This window comes from Bombina bombina, chromosome 1, assembly GCF_027579735.1.
Source record: "Bombina bombina isolate aBomBom1 chromosome 1, aBomBom1.pri, whole genome shotgun sequence".
Taxonomy (NCBI): Eukaryota; Metazoa; Chordata; class Amphibia; order Anura; family Bombinatoridae; genus Bombina; species Bombina bombina.
In genome coordinates, this window is record NC_069499.1 from 473,905,883 (window position 1) to 473,928,583 (window position 22,701).

At 39.3% G+C, this 22,701-nt stretch overlaps 1 protein-coding gene across 2 annotated transcripts in view; it reads left to right on the forward strand.

The window, feature by feature from the left end:
• OSBPL6 (oxysterol binding protein like 6) overlaps positions 1-22,701 on the forward strand; it is a 664,468-nt gene that overhangs the window by 346,037 nt on the left and 295,730 nt on the right. For both annotated transcript variants that reach the window (XM_053698504.1, XM_053698502.1), the window contains exon 8: positions 885-988. In XM_053698504.1, the coding sequence (XP_053554479.1) occupies positions 885-988 (104 nt within the window). The remainder of the gene's footprint in view (positions 1-884; positions 989-22,701) is intronic.

The window sequence follows — 22,701 nt, forward strand, 5'->3', positions numbered from 1 at the left end:
TAGAAATACTTGTGCAGTGTTAAATGCCGACAGCGTATACTGTCGGCATTGAGCGATGTCGGGCGGACATGATCCGCTACAGCGGATTAGGTCCGTCCAACATTTGTTAAATCGGCCCCAAAGACTCTATTCACAAATAAATTAATTACAGGTGAATTGTAGGTTATGTGACATCTTTTATTGACTATACATTATCAAGGGCCAAACCCAATGAGTACCTTCTGCAATAAAAGCTGAGTTAGCCCTGCACAATGCATAGTTAATGCTGCATACAATTCACCAGCAATTCTCCTATTTTAGGTATATTGTACACAACATTAACTATGCATTGTGCAGGGCTAACTCAGCTCTTCTTGCAGGAGATACTCACTGGGCTTGGCCCTTCATAATGCAAAGTTAATGTGAGAATTGAAATGTTTTAAGTTCATCTGCCATTCACCTCTGAATGAACAGACTCCATAGTCTAAAAGTGAGTTCAAAGGAGCTGATCCATACATGCCCCTTTGTGGTGTTGACACAGCATTATACTTTTGTGTAGTATTTTTGGAACATAGTGGTGACTAAAAGCCAGCACTACTAATCTAGAGGAATTTATGTTTGGACTGTTATGCTACTTCAATATAACTGTTTGGTAAAAAGGAAATTCTAATGTACAATGTTTGTACTAAACATATCAGCCCTTTGGAAGCCCTCAGTAATAACACAAAACAGCAGAACTGACAGGTACTTGTCATAAACTCCTGCAAATATTGCACAGTATGTGTAATCATCTAAATATTGCACTTTGTACCCTCTGCTTTATTCTATTTAATAGTGTTTTGTTCAGATTTTCTTTTTGCATTGTTGGAAAATTTATTTTATTCATATTTATGTATTTGTGTTAGACCTGGTGCAGTGTCAGTCCAATTTGATTGAACTCAGCAAGCTTCTTCAGAACCTAGAGATCTTACAAAGGACCCAGTCTGCGCCCAACTTCATTGACATGCAGGTAAAAACGCCTTATGACACAGAGCAGACATCATTACTGTGTAACAAACTCATCAGCATTGCATTGAATACAAAGAAAGTAGTTCTATGCTTAAAGACATTTATCCTTCACAATAACATCACCTTATATAATGGGATTTGAATAACTTACATTTTTAACATTTTATTTGGCAACATGACACACACATCTGTACTTGTGAAGAGACAAAATAAGGAGACGAATCTCATAAAATATACATTTTAGAGGCAAGCAGAAAGGTCATATTTACAGTCCTGATTCCTACTGAGTCCTGTAAAAGACAAAAAAAAAAAGAAATGGTCAGACAGTAATCACTTACTATGCCCTTATGTGACTTTAAAGGGACACTATACCCAAACATTTTCTTTCATGATTAAGGTAGAGAATATAATTTTAAACAACATCCCAATTTACTTCAATTACCTAATTTGCTTCATTCTTTAGATATACTTTAATGAAGAAATAGCGATGCACACAGTGAACCAATCACAGGAGGCATCTATGTGCAGCTACCAATTAGCAGCTACTAAGCATATCTAGATATGCTTTTCAGCAAAGAATATCAAGAGAATGAAGCAAAATAGATAATAGAAGTCAATTAGAAAGTTGTTTATAATTGTATGCTCTTTCTAAATCATGAAAGAAAAAATTTGGGTTTCATGTCCCTTTAATGTACTAGTGCGTCTTTGAAAAAAATCCTGATGTAATAGTTTAACTATAAAAACGCTGCATTATTGGCTATTTTTGTCTTGGAGGGTCAGTCCTGCTTCTACAGGAGATGCCTGTATAGTAGGTATTAGAGCTTCCCATATTATCTCTTCACAACCCCCTGCTCTCTTGTATTTACTTCATTTTTTCCCTTTTCCTCTGTTTCTTACAGTTCCTGCTTTCTCTTCTTCCCTATTTTTTTCTGCTTTTTCACTTTTCTGCTTTTTTCTTTCTTTGTTTTCTGCATCTCTTTCCTACTCAAAAGGAGTCAAACTAAATCTTGTGGAACCATATTTGAACAGGTGGGGCAAATTGCCTGTGACTGTTGTTTAGGTAGAAATGCCTCCCAGGTGCTTCCACCACTCCATATAGCCTTCTCCTTCCTCCTTGAGTCAGCTTAATTGTTACCTTTTAGTTAGTTTTCCCGGGGCTTTCCTCAGTGGATTTATGGATTTAGGACAATACTCGGCCATTACCTCCTGTTGCTTTTCCTCACAAATATGGCGTAATCCTGCAGGAGCATGCAAGATCGTATTTGTGCTTTTCTATTTTGCTAGTTATTAGTTCTATGTTTCCTTACTGCTGTGCAATGATACAGTACTAATCCAAAATACACCTTGAGAATCAGATTGCATGTTCCTTTTATTTGCAATAATTTCTGGTTATTTTTAAACCATGGCTTTCACTTCCTTATGTTTATGATGCTGTCCCTTTAAATGTTTGGTACATGCAATTTAGAATTAAACTTTCATGATTCAGATCATGCAATTTTAAACAACTTTCCAATGTACTTTTGTCATCTAATTTGCGTTATTCTCTTTGTTGAAAAGCATACCTAGATAGGCTCAGTAGTAGCAATGCATTACTGGGAACTAGCTTTTTATTGGTGGTTGCACATACATTTCTCTTGTCATTGGTTCATCTGATGTGTTCAGCTAGCTTCCAGTAGTGCACCTTTGCTCCATCCACAAAGTATATCAATAGAATGAAGCAACTTTGATAAATATGAAAATTATTTAAAATTGTAAGCTCTATCTAAATCATGAAAAAACTATTTCTTTCTAATGACACGGATCATCTCTAATTACTATTGGGAATATCACTCCTGGCCAGCAGGAGGAGGCAAAGAGCACCACAGCAAAGCTGTTAAATATCACCTCCCTTCCCTCCAACCCCATTTATTCTCTTTGCCTACATTAAAAGCAAGGAGGTGGTAAAGTTTAGGTGTCTGAAAGAAGATTCTTCAATCAAGATTTTTTTATTTTACAGCAGAGTAAGTTTGTTCTGCTCCTTCCTGGGGTTTATCTGTAGCCCATGTCAGTCTCTTCAGTAGTGCAGTGGTGGCTTTTAAGCAATTGGGAACTTGTGGGGTATAATCCTCACAGTGCCTCCCAAATAGTTTTGCTGCCCTAAGATTACGCAGTCTTTTTTCTTTTTTTCACAGGTCTATGTGAGGGAGAATTCCTCTCAAGCCTAGTAAGCTGCCCTACTGCCAGGCAGATTTACATTAAGGTAAGTGCTGAATTTAATTTTCTAAAAAAGGAAGACATTTTTTGGCACTTTAACAGTTAACTCTGTTGGGACGTTAAATAAATTAATCCTATTATAGGTTAATAGGATAATGTGAGGCAGTTTGTGCAGGCACTGGGGACGAGAGGACTCTTTATTTGATATGGCTCAGTTAGTCTTTTTTCTCCTGTGTGTTCTGGTTAGGGGTATAACAACTCTGTAGTATGTTTTACTTGTGGTTTCACTCAGTGGCTTTACTTTCTCATAATGCCAGCCAGGAAGTGTCAGCTGGGTACGCCCACGATGAGCGGAGCTTTTCTGAAGTGGCAAAGGAGTTTTTACGTTCTTTTTCTTCATTACTTCCTGAGGGCTGGAAGGATGAAGTATTTTCGTTGCAGCTCTGCATTCTCAGAAGTCCGGGAAAACGATCGCTTGGTAGCCAGTGGGAGCAGCTCTGGTTAAGTCCGGATCTTTAACTTCTATTGACTCCGGTAACCAGCAGGACAGGTAGGCACCTCAGCAGGGCTTGCTGAGGTGTAGAGGCTGTCTGGGTTTCTCTAGAGCCGCTGCTCTGCTACTAGAAAATAAAAAGTTACTTTGAACATTTAAAGGAACAGTAACATTTTGTTTTGTTTTTTGACATAAATTTCAAGTTTAAATAAAGCATTTTTTTTATTATTCATTTATTGAGTAAAGATGGACCAAGAGGCCCTGCAAAATGTTACTTGTACTTTGTGCTTTGATGCTAATGTTGAACCACCAATCCCTTTTTGTTCTTCATGTATTGTGAGAACATTGCATTACAGGGATAGACTTTTTGAGTCTGAGCAAACATTGTCTGGGGCGGATGCTGTTCAGAAGTCTCCTGTTCAAGTTATGCCGCAGCTTTCTCCTTAAGTGTCCCAAACCTTATCGTCTACACATGCAGTGTCCTGCATTTCCTCTCACACTCCAGTTGGAGTTACCTTGCAAGACATTGCTACCCACATATCCTCAGCGGTAACTGATGCGCTGTCTGCTTTTCCCATGCTGCAGGGAGCAAGAAGAAATGTAAAGAATCAGTGAGTAAGGTTTCTGATAAAGTTGTGGCTATGTTGAATGTTCCCTCCCAGAAGTCTGAGGAGGAATATACTTCGGTAGCATCTGAGGGTGAAATCTCAGATTCAGACAGTGTAATTCCTTCTTCTGATACTGAAGTTGTATCCTTCAGGTTTAAGCTAGAGCACCTCAGGTTGTTACTTAAAGAGGTTTTGGCCACCTTGGACAACTCCGACATGACTGTCGTAGTCAACCCTAAGAAGTCTAGTAAGTTAAACAAATACTTTGATGTTCCTTCCACGGTAGAGGTTTTTCCGGTACTAGACCGGGCTATAGAGATTATTTCTCGGGAATGCGAGAGACCTGGTATCCCTTTTTCTCCATCCCCAATTTTTAAGAAGCTGTTTCCAATTGCTGACACTATCAAGGAATCTTGGCAGACGGTCCCTAAGGTGGAAGGGGCAATTTCCACTTTGGCTAAGAGAACCACTATTCCCATAGAGGATAGCTGTTCCTTTAAGGACCCTATGGATAAGAAGTTCGAAGGGTTACTTAAAAAGATGTATGTACACCAGGGTTTACAATGGCAACCTGCGGTGTGTATTGCTACCATCACCAGTGTGTTGTCTGTTTCTATTCAAAAAAGATGCTCCCCTTGAGGAGATCCAGGATAGGATCAAGGCTATAAAGTTGGCCAATTCCTTTATTACGGATGCTTCCCTATAAGTTATTAAGTTGGGGGCAAAGATTTCTGGTTTTGCAGTACTGGCCCGCAGAGCCTTGTGGTTGAAATCATGGTCTGCAGATGTGTCATCTAAGTCTAAGCTTTTGGCAATTCCCTACAAGGGTAAGACCTTGTTTGGGCCAGGCTTGGCTTAAATTATTTCAGACATTACGGGAGGTAATGGTCATTTCCTCACTCAGGATAAGAGGAATAAGCAGAAGGGACGTCAGAGTAATTTTCGTTCCTTTCAAAACTTCAAGGCAATATCTTCCTCTCTCTCTGCCAAGCAGGAGCAGTCCAAGCCTTCCTGGAGACCCAACCAGTCTTGGAACAAGGGGAAGAAATCTAAAAAGCCTGTTAGTGCTCTAAGTCAGCATGAGGGTCTGCCCCCAATCCGGGACCAGGTCTTGTGGGGGGCAGACTTTCTTTCTTCGCTCAGGCCTGGGTTCGGGATGTTCCGGATCCCTAGGCTGTGGACATCGTGTCCCAGGGATACAAACTAGAGTTCAAGACCTTTCTCCCCAGGGGCAGGTTTCTGCTCTCAAGATTATCTGTAGACCAGATAAAAAGAGAGGCGTTCTTACACTGTGTCCGGGACCCTTCCGACCTAGGAGTGATAGTTCCTGTTCCGCAGACCTTCCTGGGTGATTGTGACCACCGATGCCAGCCTGCTGGGATGGGGAGCAGTCTGGGGCTCGCTAAAGGCTCAGGCGACATGGACTCGGGGGGAGTCAGTTCTCCCCATAAACATCCTAGAGCTGAGGGCAATCTTCAATGCTCTTCTAGCCTGGCCTCAGTTAGCTTCAGCCCGGTTTATTAGGTTCCAGTCGGACAACATAACTTCAGTGGCTTACATCAACCATCAGGTAGGAACTCGGAGTTCCTTGGCCATGACAGAGGTAGCCAAAATTATTCAGTGGGCGGAGACCAACAACTACTGTCTATCTGTGAGCCACATTCCGGGAGTGGACAATTGGGAAGCGGTTTTTCTTAGCAGACAGACCTTTCACCCAGGGGAGTGGGAACTCCATCCGGAGGTGTTTTCCAACTTGATTCTCAAATGGGGACAGCCGGAGCTGGATCTCATGGCATCTTGACAGAATGCCAAGCTCCCGAGGTACGGGTCGAGGTCAAGGGATCCTCAGGCTGTACTGATAGATGCTCTGGCAGTTCCTTGGAACTTCAGTCTAGCATACCTATTTCCTCCGTTCACTCTCCTTCCATGGGTCATTGCTCGAATTAAACAGGAGAGGGCGTTGGTGATCCTCATTGCACCGACCTGGCCTTGCAGGATCTGTTATGCAGACCTAGTGGATATGTCATCTCTTCCACCTTGGAGACTTCCACTGAGGAAGGACCTTCTACTTCAAGGGCCCTTCCTTCATCCAAATCTCGTTTCTCTGAAGCTGACTGCTTGGAGATTAAACGCTTAATTCTATCTAAGCATTGTTTTTCTGAGTCGGTCATTGATACCATGATTCAGGCTTGTAAGCCTGTTACCAGAAAGATTTACTATAAGATATGACATAATTATCTGTATTTGTGTGAATCCAGAGGCTACTCTTGGAGTAGAGTTCGGATTCCTAGATTTTTGTCTTTTTCTCCAGGAGGGTCTGGAGAAGGGATTATCTGCTAGTACCTTGAAGGGTGAAATTTCTGCCTTATCTATATTGTTGCATAAACGTCTGGCGAACGTGCCAGATGTGCAATCCTTCTGTCAGGCCTTGGTCAGAATCAGGCCTGTGTTTAAACCTGTTACTCCTCCCTGGAGTCTTAACCTTGTTCTTAAAATTCTTAATCAGGCTCCGTTTGAGTATATGCATTCCTTAGATATTAAGATGTTATCTTGGAAAGTTTTGTTTCTTGTTGCAATTTCTTCTGCTTGTAGAGTCTTAAGTCTTAGAGCTCTCGGCGTTGCAGTGGGAATCCCCTTACCTTATTTTTCATTTGGATAAGGTAGTTCTGCGTACTAAATTAGGTTTCCTCCCTAAAGTGGTTTCGGATAGGAACATTAATCAATAAATCGTTCCTTCTTTGTGTCCTAACCCTTCTGCTCATAAAGAGTGTCTGCTGCACAACCTAGATGTGGTGCGTGCGTTGAAGTACTGTTTACAAAGTCTTCGGCTTTGTTTGTTGTTTTCTGGGAAACGCAAGGGTTAGAAAGTTACAGCTACTTCTCTTTCTTTGTGGCTGAAGAGTATAATTTGTTTGGCCTATGAAACTGCTGGACAGCAGCCTTCTGAGAGAGTTACGGCTCATTCCACGAGGGCTGTTTCCTCTTCCTGGGCATTCAAAAATGAAGCTTCTATGGAACAGATTTGCAAGGCTGCAACTTGGTCCTCTCTACACACTTTTTTCAAAATTCTATAAATGTGATACTTTTGCTTCATCTGAGGCTTCTTTTGGGAGAAAGGTTCTTCAAGCAGTGGTGCCTTCTGTTTAGGTTCCCTGTCTTGTCCCTCTCTTATCATCTGTGTCCTCTAGCTTGGGTATTGATTCCCAATAGTAATTAGAGATGATCTGTGGACTCACTGTGTCATTAGAAAGAAAACAAAATTTATGCTTACCTGATAAATTTATTTATTTCTTGACACAGTGAGTCAACGTCCCGCCCTGGTTTCTTTAGACAGATTTTTGCGTTGTAAACCTCAGGCACCTCTGGACCTTGTGTTACTTCCTTTCTCTCTTTTTCCTTCGGTCGAATGACTGGGTTTGGAGGGAAGGGAGGTGATATTTAACAGCTTTACTGTGGTGCTCTTTGCCTCCTCCTGCTGGCCAGGAGTGATATTCCCAATAGTAATTAGAGATGTTCTGTGAACTCACCGTGTCAAGAAAGAAATACATTTTTCAGGTAAGCATAAATTTTGTTTTTTGGCTTCTCATCCCTTGTTTTTCTTCTTTCTCTCTCTCTCTCTCTCTCTCTCTCTCTCTCTCTCTCTCTCTCTCTCTCTCTCTCTCTCTCTCTCTCTCTCCCTCCCTCCCTCCCTCCCTCCCTCCCTCTCTCTCTTTCTTTTTTTCTTTCTTTCTTTTTTAATACAGGATAGTGTCTGCACAGTATGTTTTAGCAGTTTTACTCGGTAAATCTTCTGTTTGTATTTTAGCTACTAGGGCCAATAGGAAAGAAGTTTGAGATGCAGGGTTTATAGCATTATTTACATGTTTTAATCGGCTCCATTTGTTGATATTACTAAGCATTCTGTACCTTTTATAAGTTACAACACAGTGTTTGCTGATGACTGCAGCAAACTCCTTTCTCCTATTCAATACTGTCTTTTGTGTTTCTTACATTTCCTTCCAAAGTTGCCATTTTGTTGAGAGAGAAATGTGTGAATAGGTCTCAATATACATGTGGCCCTGGTATGCTTGCTACTCCTTTAGATGACTCCTATAGATGATACGATTAAGATGTCTACTAGCAGGATGTGTGGTCTTTAAGGCAATATTTGATACAGACAGGCCAAACAAACTTTATGATCCCTTTACTTCTATTGTAAAAATGTTGCATATTAATCTTCTGTTGATTACTTTTCCAGTATACCTGGAGGCCCCAAGTTCCTTCAGGGATGTCTTGGGGATAATCCTGAGTTTACATTACTTCTAAACTCTGCCTACTGTATATGTAATCAAAGTGATGATTGATCCTCTGTTTATTTGCCTAGGAGTCCTCTCAGACGCAATATGGTTTTCCTTGTTATGTTGTTGCTTGAAGGAAGAGTGCATATAGACTGTCCTATACTTCCTCAAATTATTTTCCTTCTAGGTTTAGGAGAAAGAAATATAAAGCCCTTGTGTCTTTGTTATAAAAAAAAATCAAGAAAAGGAACTTGTTGCAGTTATTTACATTTTAGAAATGACTGTATTTTTATTTTATGTTGTAAGGGATACTGAACCCAATTTTTTTTATTTCATGATTCAGATAGAGCGTGTAATTTAAAGCAAATTTCTAATTTAATCCTATAATCAATTTTTCTTCGTTCTCTTGTTATCTTTATTTGAAATGCAGGAATGTAAGCTAAAGAGCCAGTCTGTTTTTGGTTCAGCACCCTACATATAGGGCTTGCTGATTGGTGGCTATATTTAGACACTAATCAGCAAGCACTACCCAGGTGGTGCTGAACCAAAGATGGGCCGGCTCGTAAGCTTACATTCCTGCTTTTTCAAATAAAGATACCAAGAGAACGTAGAAAAAATTATAATAGGATTAAATTAAAATAGTTGCTTAAAATTAGAAAGTTGCTTAAAATTGCACGCTCTATCTGAATCATGAAAGAAAAAATTTGGGTTTAGTATCGCTTTAAAGGGACACTGAACCCAATTTTTTTTATTTCATGATTCAGATAGAGCATGCAATTTTAAGCAACTTTCTAATTTACTCCTATTATCAATTTTTCTTCATTCTCTTGCTATGTTCATTTGGAAAGCAAGAATGTAAGTTTAGAAGCCGGCCCATTTTTGGTTCACAACCTGGGTTGTCCTTGCTGATTGGACAGCACCAATAAACAAGTGCTGTCCATGGCCTGAACCAAACATTTGCTGGCTCCTTAACTTAGATGCCTTCTTTTTTAAATAAAGATTGCAAGAGAACAAAGAAAAATTGATAATAAGAGTAAATTAGAAAGTTGCTTAAAATTGCATGCTCTATCTGAATCATTAAAGAAAAAAATTGGGTTTAGTGTCCCTTTAATGCTGTGCCTAGGATTTGGGAGTCCCACAAAGCAAGCTCAATGATACCAGGTGTCCAAAATTGTTTCCCCAGTCTCTCATTTTGAAACTTTTTTTTTAGGAAATAATGCTTTTAAATCTTTCAGATTCTTGTGTAATCAAAATAGTTTCCCAGGGATACAGAAGAAACATCTTTTATCTGCCTCCACCAACTTCTTATTCCTTAGAACCTAGTGAAAGGGATGGTTTATGGGCTTTCTAATAATCTCGTGCAGCTCCGGTGTTGTATCCCCTGGTCACATTCAGAATCAGGGACAAGATTTTTACTGTAACTGCTATAATTGCAAATGGGGAATGTTTTAGCCAGTTTTAAAGTTGCTTATGCCAACATAAATATCTAGTGTGTTGTTCAGGCCGAGAGCCTGCACAGTGTATCTAGAAGGTTGTTCTAAAGGATATTTCTTTTATGCAGGTGATGAGAGTCCACGATCCATTACTCCTGGGAATTATTCTTCTCTACCACTAGGAGGAGGCAAAGATTCCCAAACTCCAAGAGCTCTATAAGACCCCTCATATATAACTCAGTTGCTTGGTCTTCTTTGCATATTTTTACAAAATTCTCCAATTTTTATGTTTTTGCTTCTTCTGAGGCAGCCTTTGGTAGGAAGGTTCTTTAGACAGTTGTCTGTTTGATTTTTTTTAATGTTTGATCTATTCTGTAAGTGCATTAAAAAAATATTAGGGTTGTGGATTTAATTTCTTTGTGAAAAAAGATGTTTTTATATTACTCCCTTTATGTTATTACTCGTGGACTCCATAGCTTGGGTATTAGTTCCCAGGAGTAATGGATCATGGACTCTCACTACCTGTATGAAAGAAAACATGATTTATGCTTACCTGATAAATTCATTTATTTTGTGGTGGTGAGAGTCCACGAGACCCCACCCTATGTTTTCTAAGGTTCATTTCTTTTTTTGGCACATTGTTTTTCCCTGCTCCTTTTATGGCTCGTTCCTTTTTCTTACCTCACCATGCTTGGCTATACATTAGACTGAGGTATGTGTGAAGAGGGAGGGGTTTTATAGAGCTGTTGGAGTTTGGGAATCTTTGTCTTCTCTTAGATTGATCTGATCTCTTAAATTAATTGATCAGGTAAGCATAAATTATGTTTTTTCTTCATATCCCCATCCATCCAGATCATTTCACATTCCTTGCTTTGCAGTAAAAAAAATAATTTCCAGTTTGTGACACATCTTTTCTGGTTAGCCGCTGATCCAAATGTTCTTCATCAATATTCTATCAGTTCACATGTCAAAGGTCAGGTCACATGGTAGTTTTTAAATTCCTGTCAAAACCTCATGAGCAGAGCTGCGGCATTGTCATACAAGGTAATTCAGAAAAATAAAAGAGGGTCTTAGTGGTGCTTCATAGCCAAAACAGACTGACGTCACATTGAAATATTAAAAAGCAATGCCAATAAAGCCAGGTGAGACTCCAACAGACAAACTAGAAATGGAACCAGTAATAATCGTCATTCCTCACTTGCTGATTTAGAGCCTTGCATGCAGGCAAAAAGGATAAGCCCATCACCAACCACAACTGCTCGCTCTGCTCACAGCACTGCTGAGGGACATACAAGCCCATTACCCAGCCTAGTGCCAATTTAAACAGGCATCTGCGTGTTGTGGAATCAATATATACTGCATTGTATGGCAATTAGGTGTGTGCCGAGAACTGCTGTTAAAATGCTTTTACATCACTAATTGTTTAACTGCATTTATATCTACCCATGTTGCAATCATGTGTAATTGTACGTATTAATTTCTACCTATGGAGTACATTTCTCTCTGTATATGATTTAAATGCATTTCTACCTATAGAGTATAATTTATTAGATGCTGTTACTGTAGCTTTTACAGATTCATGGTTACCACTATAGGTGCTGTTTAGCTTAATTTGAAGCTGGTCTAATGTCTAGGTTGTATATAAGTTTGAAATTGTTGTATTACAATGTATATATATATAAGTATATCTACTTATTTGAAGCTGTTAATAGATAGTATAGGGTTAATTTCCATGCTAGTATGTTTGTAACCTATCAGGAACTGTTTGTATGTGTTTAAATAGCTCCTGCAGGTGATCTGTCTATGATTATGGTCTGTAAGACCGAAACCGGTCAGACTTTTTATGGCCATGGGATTACTGCGCATGTTTCCTGTGATTCTTTTAAATTATAATGAATACATTTGGTTACTTTTTATCTTGAGGATGCTTTTGGAACTTTTCTTTTTGTTTAAAGTGAAAGTCAGTCCTAGCGTTTTACAAACAAAAAAAACAAATAAAGGGGACTTTCATTCATTAAGATACTTCATGTAGAAAGCTCCTTTATTTGTTTCAATTGATCTGTTTTTAGCTGCTACAGCAACCCACGGCTAAAAAATTTTTTTGCTAAGAGGTGACGTTTTTACTTCTTAGCCAATAGCCGTGCGGTAAACCAGCTCCCATGGATTTACCGCACAGCTATTGGCTAAGAGGTGGAAATGTCACCTCTTAGCAAAAAACTTTTTTAGCCGTGTGCTGCTGTAGCAGCTAAAAACAGTGATCGATTGAAAAAAATAAAGGAGCTTTCTACATGAAGTAACTTATACTTCATAACTGAAAGTCCCCTTTATTTGTTTCAATAGTCAATCCTAGCGTTTGTAAAACGCTAGGATTGACTTTCACTTTATACAAAAAGAAAAGTTTCAAAAGCATCCTCAAGATAAAAAGTTGATCGACTGAAACAAATAAAGGAGCTTTCTACATTTAGTATCTTATACTTCATGAATGAAAGTCCCCTTTATTTGTTTCAAAAGTCAATCCTAGCATTTGTAAAACACTAGAATTGACTTTCACTTTAAGGTTATTCAGAAGCTTCAGTATTTTGGACAGGCAGATCAATCTTTTTTTTTTTTTAGACTCCAATGACCAGGCAAACACATACATATATTTAATATAAAGGGCAAAATGAAAAATGGTGCCAAAAGATCCTGCAGCACAACAGAAGGGTGTTTTTCTGGTGCTTACCTGGACCAAAAGAGCTATGTTTTTATATATAGATCTTCAGGTAGTACAGATTTATTGGCCTGTATTTTATGATTCCAGATCAAGGTCCATTCCATTATAAGATCTAAAAGTTCTTGCAATGATTTCATGTTTAATTCTTAATTCTCAAAGGTTAAACTTTTGATCATGTTTCTACTTTTCTGAAGGTCCATAAATAGCTAAACATCATTACAGTCGTATATGTGCAAGGGGTTTGAGGACATTGCCTTTCCTTTAAATTTCAAATCTATTACAGGTTTTGTATTTTCTACAGAATGGCTTGGATATGGATTTATCAGTTAGTTTTCTTTTTTTTCTTACAAGATTGTCTTCTATCTGTTTTTCTGCCATGTGTTGAAGCCCTGGATGTAAATTGTTTTGTATTATATACTCCAACCCTCCCTGTAATGTAAACTTTGTTCTGCAGGTTCTTCATCATTTTTCTTTTGAACTTTTGCACAGTCTTTAAAATGATTAACTTTTGACAATGTTGGTGGTGTTTTGGTTTGTGGAGAGACATATGTTTGAAATGTGGGCTCTTCTTTAAGTTCTGTCTTATCTGAATTTTTATCAGGATTAGGCTTCCTTATTGTAGCTCCTGTGGCCTGTCATAAAGCTTCCATGGAACAGTTATGCACAGCAACAACATGGGTCCCACTCATGAGTAATGGTGGAGACAGAAATCTAGCATTATTGAAAAAGGAGGCGAGGTGGATACAGGATCTGGATACCTAGAGCCTGCACAGTGTATCTAGAAGGTTGTTCTAAAGGATATTTCTTTCATGCAGGTGATGAGAGTCCACAATCCATTACTCCTGGGAATTATTCTTCTCTGCCACTAGGAGGAGGCAAAGATTCCCAACTCCAAGAGCTCTATAAGACCCCTCATATATAACTCAGTTGCTTGGTCTTCTTTGACTATTTTTACAAAATGCTACAATTTTTATGTTTTTGCTTCTTCTGAGGCAGCCTTTGGTAGGAAGGTTCTTCAGGCAGTTGTCTGTTTGATTTTTTTTTTTAATGTTTGATCTATTTTGTAAGTGCATTAAAAAAATATTAGGGTTGTGGATTTAATTTCTTTGTGAAAAAAGATGTTTTTTTATCACTCCCTTTATGTTATTACTCGTGGACTCCATAGCTTGGGTATTAGTTCCCAGGAGTAATGGATCATGGACTCTCACTACCTGTATGAAAGAAAACATGATTTATGCTTACCTGATAAATTCATTTATTTTGTGGTGGTGAGAGTCCACGAGACCCCACCCTATGTTTTCTAAGGTTCATTTCTTTTTTTGGCACATTGTTTTTCCCTGCTCCTTTTATGGCTCGTTCCTTTTTCTTACCTCACCATGCTTGGCTATACATTAGACTGAGGTATGTGTGAAGAGGGAGGGGTTTTATAGAGCTGTTGGAGTTTGGGAATCTTTGTCTTCTCTTAGATTAATTGATCTGATCTCTTAAATTAATTGATCAGGTAAGCATAAATTATGTTTTTTCTTCATATCCCCATCCATCCAGATCATTTCACATTCCTTGCTTTGCAGTAAAAAAAATAATTTCCAGTTTGTGACACATCTTTTCTGGTTAGCCGCTGATCCAAATGTTCTTTATCAATATTCTATCAGTTCACATGTCAAAGGTCAGGTCACATGGTAGTTTTTAAATTCCTGTCAAAACCTCATGAGCAGAGCTGCGGCATTGTCATACAAGGTAATTCGGAAAAATAAAAGAGGGTCTTAGTGGTGCTTCATAGCCAAAACAGACTGACGTCAAATTGAAATATTAAAAAGCAATGCCTATAAAGCCGGGTGAGACTCCAACAGACAAACTAGAAATGGAACCAGTAATAATCATCATTCCTCACTTGCTGATTTAGAGCCTTGCATGCAGGCAAAAAGGATAAGCCCATCACCAACCACAACTGCTCGCTCTGCTCACAGCACTGCTGAGGGACATACAAGCCCATTACCCAGCCTAGTGCCAATTTAAACAGGCATCTGCGTGTTGTGGAATCAATATATACTGCATTGTATGGCAATTAGGTGTGTGCAGAGAACGGCTGTTAAAATGCTTTTACATCACTAATTGTTTAACTGCATTTATATCTACCCATGTTGCAATCATGTGTAATTGTACGTATTCATTTCTACCTATGGAGTACATTTCTCTCTGTATATGATTTAAATGCATTTCTACCTATAGAGTATAATTTATTAGATGCTGTTACTGTAGCTTTTACAGATTCATGGTTACCACTATAGGTGCTGTTTAGCTTAATTTGAAGCTGGTCTAATGTCTAGGTTGTATATAAGTTTGAAATTGTTGTATTACAATGTATATATATATATAAGTATATCTACTTATTTGAAGCTGTTAATAGATAGTATAGGGTTAATGTCCATGCTAGTATGTTTGTAACCTATCAGGAACTGTTTGTATGTGTTTAAATAGCTCCTGCAGGTGATCTGTCTATGATTATTCATTTTTTTCTTACAAGATTGTCTTCTATCTGTTTTTCTGCCATGTGTTGAAGCCCTGGATGTAAATTGTTTTGTATTATATACTCCAACCCTCCCTGTAATGTAAACTTTGTTCTGCAGGTTCTTCATCATTTCTCTTTTGAACTTTTGCACAGTCTTTAAAATGATTAACTTTTGACAATGTTGGTGGTGTTTTGGTTTGTGGAGAGACATATGTTTGAAATGTGGGCTCTTCTTTAAGTTCTGTCTTATCTGAATTTTTATCAGGATAAGGCTTCCTTATTGTAGCTCCTGTGGCCTGTCATAAAGCTTCCATGGAACAGTTATGCACAGCAACCACATGGGTCCCACTCATGAGTAATGGTGGAGACAGAAATCTAGCATTATTGAAAAAGGAGGCGAGGTGGATACAGGATCTGGATACGCTGATCCTAAGAGGACTGAATACATATCAAGACTATACTCTGTTTTATTAAAGGGGAAATGTGCTGTCATGACATTTAAGTATGAGTCTTGGGGTCATTTCCGTCCGACATATGCTGTCGGCATATGCTGTTGGCATTGATCATTGCACAAGCATTTCTAGTGAAATGCTTGTGCAATGCCGCCTCCTTCAGATTCGCAGCTAATTGGCCGCTAGCAGGGGGTGTTAATCATCCCGATCGTATCCGATTACAAGTGGAGCGCTAATTACATGCGCCCACACCCGAAGGCAAATTTGCTAATTTACGGGAGCACATTAAATAACCAGCCATTACAAGTGGCTGGTTAATGCTACTGCAAGCTTCCGGTAGCACTTTGGGCTCGGAAAATGAACCTCTGGTTAATTAAAAGAATGTCCCCCAATTGCCCTCACAATAAAGAGTATAGATCTTTTTTTAATATTAAAATTTATGAGCATTTCTTTTTAAAAAAAATGCACAAAGCAGTTTTAAGGGGTTAAAGTGAGCGGATGTGGTGTGTTAGAAAATAAACGGCACTAAAAAGTGCCTTTACATTGCGGTCTATGGGGACTCTGTTCAGGGCCGGACTGAGATCAAAAATAGGCCCGGGCATTTTAAGCCAGAGCAGCCCACCCCAGTATATATTGTATATGTGTATATATATATATATATATATATATATATATATACACACACACACAGGGTTTAAAAAATATACAGGTACAGGTACTACTACTACCATAAAAATTGTTACTTGCCCACTTATTCAACTCAAAATCTTTCCAGCAGCATACATAAACTTGTAATGAACTATTATATAATTTTAGAATGCATTTGTATTTAGAATAAAACAGTTTGTTTATACCTATAAACTAAAAAATAATATACCTAGTTCAGATGACAGAAAGCAGTGGCTTGACCACAAACTCAAATGACAAAAGGCAGAGGCAGGACACCAATGACACTGAACACATAGTTTAGATGACAGTGAGCAGAGGATAGATAAATGGTTCAGACTTACATGGGTAAATCGCACATATACACAAGCAATGTTCACACATAGGCAAGATGCACATATAGGTACACACAGAAATAGAATACACAAACCCATATACAAAAAACAGTGATGCACTCATACACAGGCAGGGCTACACATGCACACACATTGACAGAGATAGACACACACACAAGGACAGACACAAGCAGGGCTACACATGCACACACATAGACAGAGATAGACACACACACGCAAGGACACACTCAAGCAGGGCTACACATGCACACACATAGACAGAGATAGACACACATGCAAGGACAGACAGACACAAGCAGGGCTACACATGCACACACATAGACAGAGATAGACACACACACACGCAAGGACAGACAATCACAAGCAGGGCTACGCATGCACACGCATAGACAGAGATAGACAGACACACACGCAAGGACAGACACACACAAGCAGGGCTACACATGCACACACATAGACAGAGATAGACACACACATACGCAAGGACAGACACACACAAGCAGGGCTACACATGCACACACATAGACAGAGATAGACACACACATACGCAAGGACAGACACACACAAACAGGGCTACACATGCACACACATAGACAGAGATAGACACACACACGCAAGGACAGACAGACACAAGCATGGCTACACATGCACACACATAGACAGAGATAGACACACACACACACAAGGACAGACACACAGAAGCAGGGCTACACATGCACACATATAGACAGAGATAGACACACACACGCAAGGACAGACAGACACAAGCAGGGCTAAACATGCACACACATAGCCAGATCCTATCACAGGGAGTAATTCCAGACGGCTCCACTTCACTTCTACATTTCTTCTATAATACTATATAAATATAATTCACTATATTATGGATTTATATTTTATTAGTGATATAGCAGGTAGGAAAACAAATTGAAATAGTTGCAAATAAACTATCTGGCTGTCATAGGAATCTAAAACCAAGCATTCCCTGGACTTGTTTTTTTTTTTCCACCAGAGGTCAGACTCAGAGTAAAAATACTCTGCACTTATCACATACCTGACCGAAATGACTGACATACAACCAGTTGATGTGCTTGCTAGTCTTGACGTCACAAGCTTGTACACTATTATACCGCATGAATTGGGGATGGAGATAATCACCAACTGTCTTGAGAGATGCCCATATGTGGGTCCACCCACCAGCTTTATTGTTGAACTTCTATCCTTGTTTCTCAAACTTAACTATTTTAAATTCGAGAGAAGATTTTATCTTCAGCTCATGGGAACAGCCATGGGCTCGAATATGGCACCTGCATTTGCAAATCTTTTCATGGAGCATGTTGAAGAAAACATATTCAAAGTGTATGACAACCAACAAGTACATTTTTAAAAGCGCTACATTGATGATATCGTTGTAGTCTGGCGAGGAACGATTGAGTCCTTTGGCGAGTGGGTCATATCCCTGAATGAAATAGGGGGACAGGTCCAACTCAAAGAAGTTTCCAGTTACAATGAAGTGGATTTCCTTGATCTAAGAATCTATAAGGTTCACAACAGACTTGGAACTACTCTATTCAAGAAGACTACCGACAGGAATACACTGTTGCACGCTTCCAGGTACCATCCCAGATCACTCATAAAAGCGATCCCCAAGGCACAAATGCTGAGAGTCTTCCGCAATAATACATCGGACGAGAACAGGAGATACAACTAAAAGAAATGGAATCAAGATTCTACAACAGAGGATACAAAGGCAACATTGTAAAGGAAGCAAGGTCCCAGGTGATTACCAAAAGTGACCACCAGAAGAGGATGAATTTCGTCACAGCATACACTCCTAGCACAAGGACACTGGGGGTCACTTTAAAAGAAAAATGGGATATTGTTCAGACAGACCCATCATTACCTTATCAGAGCTATGGACCACCCAGGATTGGGTACAAAAGAGGAAAAACCTCAAAGACATTCTAATGAAAACGGATCCGATTGACAGCTACAACAAGGTCACACCAATTACCAAAAGAGGTTCCTACAAATGTCCTAGCTGTGTTACGTGCAACTCCATGTTGCAATGCAAACAGTTCAGACATCCACACAACAATACAAGCTATAAGATTAAGCACTACCTTAAGTGTACCACAAAATTTGTGGTATATATGCTGAATTGCAGCTGTGGCCTATTTTACATAGGTAAAACCTCAGATGACATCAAGAAAAGGATGGCTAACCATAGGAGTGCCATTCGGACAGCAATTGAGAAAGGGAAGAGTGATCAGCCGGTGGCCAGACATTTCATGGAGAAGGGTCATTCTGTGGCTGACCTAAGATTCAAGCTCATTGACCACGTACCCCCACTTCCTAGGGAGGTGATAGGGACACACGTCTCCTACAGAAAGAGGCTATGTGGATCTTTAAACTGGACACCATACACCCTAGAGGTTTGAATATGGGAATAGACTGGCATTGTTTTTTATGATTTTCTATGATTTGACTGTATTTTACTAATTTTCATTCAGGCACTGTGTATTTCAGCATTTAAAGTTGATGTTTATGTACCGGGTAACATCATACTCTTTTCTTATGCATGTGCTCCACCCGTGTTTACCCTTTATGTGGAAGGTCTAGGGGGAACCCACCCTGCGGTCATCAGTGATATATGACTGTGTATTGACAATGATTGGTTATCTGGCCCGGATACCTTTAACATATAGTTTCCATCTACCTCTCCCTGTGAGTTAACACTTTGTGTCCTTCTTTTACAGACCATAACCTCAGGAGCTGGCTGTGGTTTTATTATGACTGTCTGGCCTGTAGTAGTGTGACAATATTTTGAATTTTTTATTCTTTTCCATAACGTTTTTTGTTATTATGGATCTGTAACTTTGATCTGTATGTTATGCCACTTAAGTTTCTCATACATATGTTGTTAGTGATATATGACTAACCTTTTTTTAAAAAAACCTAGTTTGAGTATCCCAGTTTCTTTGAAGCATTGTGCTTTACCCTGATACTCTGTTACACAATATTGATTTGCAGTGGGACCTGCCCTATTGAGCCAATCAGAATTAATGTCTGGGGCTGAGCGCAATTACCACTGTGGTTCCGATCGACCTGCCCTTGTCCTTTATGGGGGCCTCTTTATGTTTGACTGCCACTTGCTGGGTCACCTAGTAATCTGAGCTATAGACCTGCATATGAGCGTATGGGTCCCTGATTACGACTGGGGGTGAGGTATAGTAAACTTCGTGGTTTACTAGTTCTTGACCGCTCACGTATTGCTCACTCCCCCCGGTACGGCTCCATTCCTTAATCTATTGTCCAAACTTCAAATATATGCTTGGGATATCGATGCCGTGTCAACCTAGCTGCCCTCCAATAGACGCTATACTTTGCCCAATATTTGTACCTTCTCTGTACTTTGGTAATAACATTAACTATACCAATGTAGGGGCTTGTCCCTTAAAGCCAATCGGAATCCTCGCTGTGCACTATTGGGGGCGGACCGCTCCGGGTTGATACGCATGCGCACAACTCAATAAATTATGCTATGCACACTGTAAGCTGTAAGCGCAGAAACGGGCCAATACCAGACACAAACATACGGTATGACACTTCCATGGCACACTCATGCTCCTGTATTACAAACACGGCTTATGGGTCTGGACTGACGTAGCCTAGGGGGTACTTATGGAAATTTAGGACCCCTACATTAGGGGATTAGGTGCCCGGTTATTTATTAGATCTATTGATACTATGTCACTATTATCTGGAATGTTGGATAGTTAATATATACAAAGATGTTGCGGTTGATATATCACAAATGTATAAATTGGATTACATGCTTTTGAGTTACGATAGCGCATCTCAATGTAGATAGATGCTGAATTGTAATTTGTGATGTCTTTCTGTATATTATACAGTACTACTAGATAGTGGTCTGATCCACTGATTTACACTATATGTACTAGGGGTTTGATGTTTATCTGCTTATTCACCATTTACTAAGTAATCATGAATTGATTCATTATTGGGTTATTTGATGTGATTGTTGCTTTATTCACACTATTTACTTTGTATTGTATGTTTGGTTGCCATGGCAACCGGTTTTTGGCATTTTTTTGCACAAGGGGGAGGGGTCTATGTATGCTTAATTGTTTGATTCACTTGTATGTTGCTGGACTGATGAAGGGGAGCATTCCCCGAAACGTTACCGATTAAACTATTTGTTTAAAACTTAAAGTGAAGGTAAAGTTCTCCGTTTTTTGTACCTTTATTATATTAGTCATATACTATATAGTATGATCGCTAACTTTTTTTTAAATATTGGAATATATCTTATTGTATTATAAACTATTTTTATTTACCGACTCGGCCGTTCTTTACTCCTCCCTCCATTTATTTCCTGGTTATTCACACTCTTACGTACAGAGCGGTCCCACCCGCTCTATACGTAGTTCAAAAGCGTGTTCTCGCTTGCCGGACAATTTGCGCATGCACACACTTCGCCGTATAATCAATTTGCGCATGCGTGACTTTAAAACTCTTTGACCGAAAGCGCAGGCGTCACAGATACTGTTTCAAATTTCTCTCTCAAGACGACGTAGTCAAAATTTACTTTTACATATCGAAATTGCGCATGCGCTAAACTGGAGCGAGCTCGGGAAGGAAGGGAGAGGAAGTAATGCCAACGCATGCGCAGAACGTCAAGGAATGCTGTGACGTAAAATGACGGCCGCCTAACGGCCAGACTTACTATTGGCTGATGCAAGAACGTGACCGGAGAGAAAAAAACCCAAAAAAAACCGGGTTGTTTTGGAAACGATCAGAAATCGAGAGAAAACAGGTGATAACTAAGTAAATATATGAAATAAAAAAAAATTGATGAATTAAACTAACATTATTTTTTTAAGTATTTACATATACAATAATCTAATCGTGCAAACTTTACCTTCACTTTAAGTCCAGAGAGTGCTGTTTTCTACTTTGCTACATTTCACATACTCTAGCACCCTGGCCCTTGGAGAACTGTTTGTGAGAGTGCAACTGACTCTTTTTGCCTATATATATATATATATTCAGTTGTGTGCAAAAGTTTAGGCACCCCTGACAATTTCCATGATTTTCATTTATAAATAATTGGGTGTTTGGATCAGCAATTTCATTTTGATCTATCAAATAACTGAAGAACACATTAATATTTCAGTATTGAAATGAGGTTTATATGATTAACAGAAAATGTGCAGTATGCATCAAAACGGAATTAGACAGGTGCATAAATTTGGGCAGAAATATTGCATCAATATTTAGTAGAGCCTCCTTTAGCAGAAATAATAGGCTCTAGACTCTTCCTATAGATTGTAATGAGTGTCTGGATTCTGGATGAAGGTATTTTGGACCATTCCTCCTTGCAAAACATCTCCAGTTCAGTTAGGTTTGATGGTTGCCGAGCATGGACAGCACACTTCAAATCACCCCACAGATTTTCAATGCTATTCAGGTCTGGGGACTGGGATGGCCATTCCAGAACATTGTACTTGTTCCTCTGCATAAATGCCAGAGTAGATTTTGAGCAGTGTTTTGGGTCGTTGTCTTGTTGAAATATCCATATAACTTCAACTTTGTGACTGATTCCTCAACATTATTTTCAAGTATCTGCTGATATTGTGTGGCATCCATGAGACCCTCAACTTTAACAAGATTTCCAGTACTGGCACTGGCCACACAGCCCCACAGCATAATGGAACATCCACCAAATTTTACTGTGGGTAGCAAGTGTTTGTCTTGGGACGCTGTGTTCTTTTGCCGCCATGCATAACGCCCCTTGTTATGACCAAATAACTCAATCTTTGTTTCATCAGTCCAGAGCACCTTCTTCCAAAATGAAGCTGTCTTGTCCAAATGTGTGTTTGCATACCTCATGCCACTCTGTTTGTGGCAAGTGTGCAGAAAAGGCTTCTTCCGCATCACTCTCCCATACAGCTTCTCCTTGTGCAAAGTGCCCTGATTTGTGAAATGAT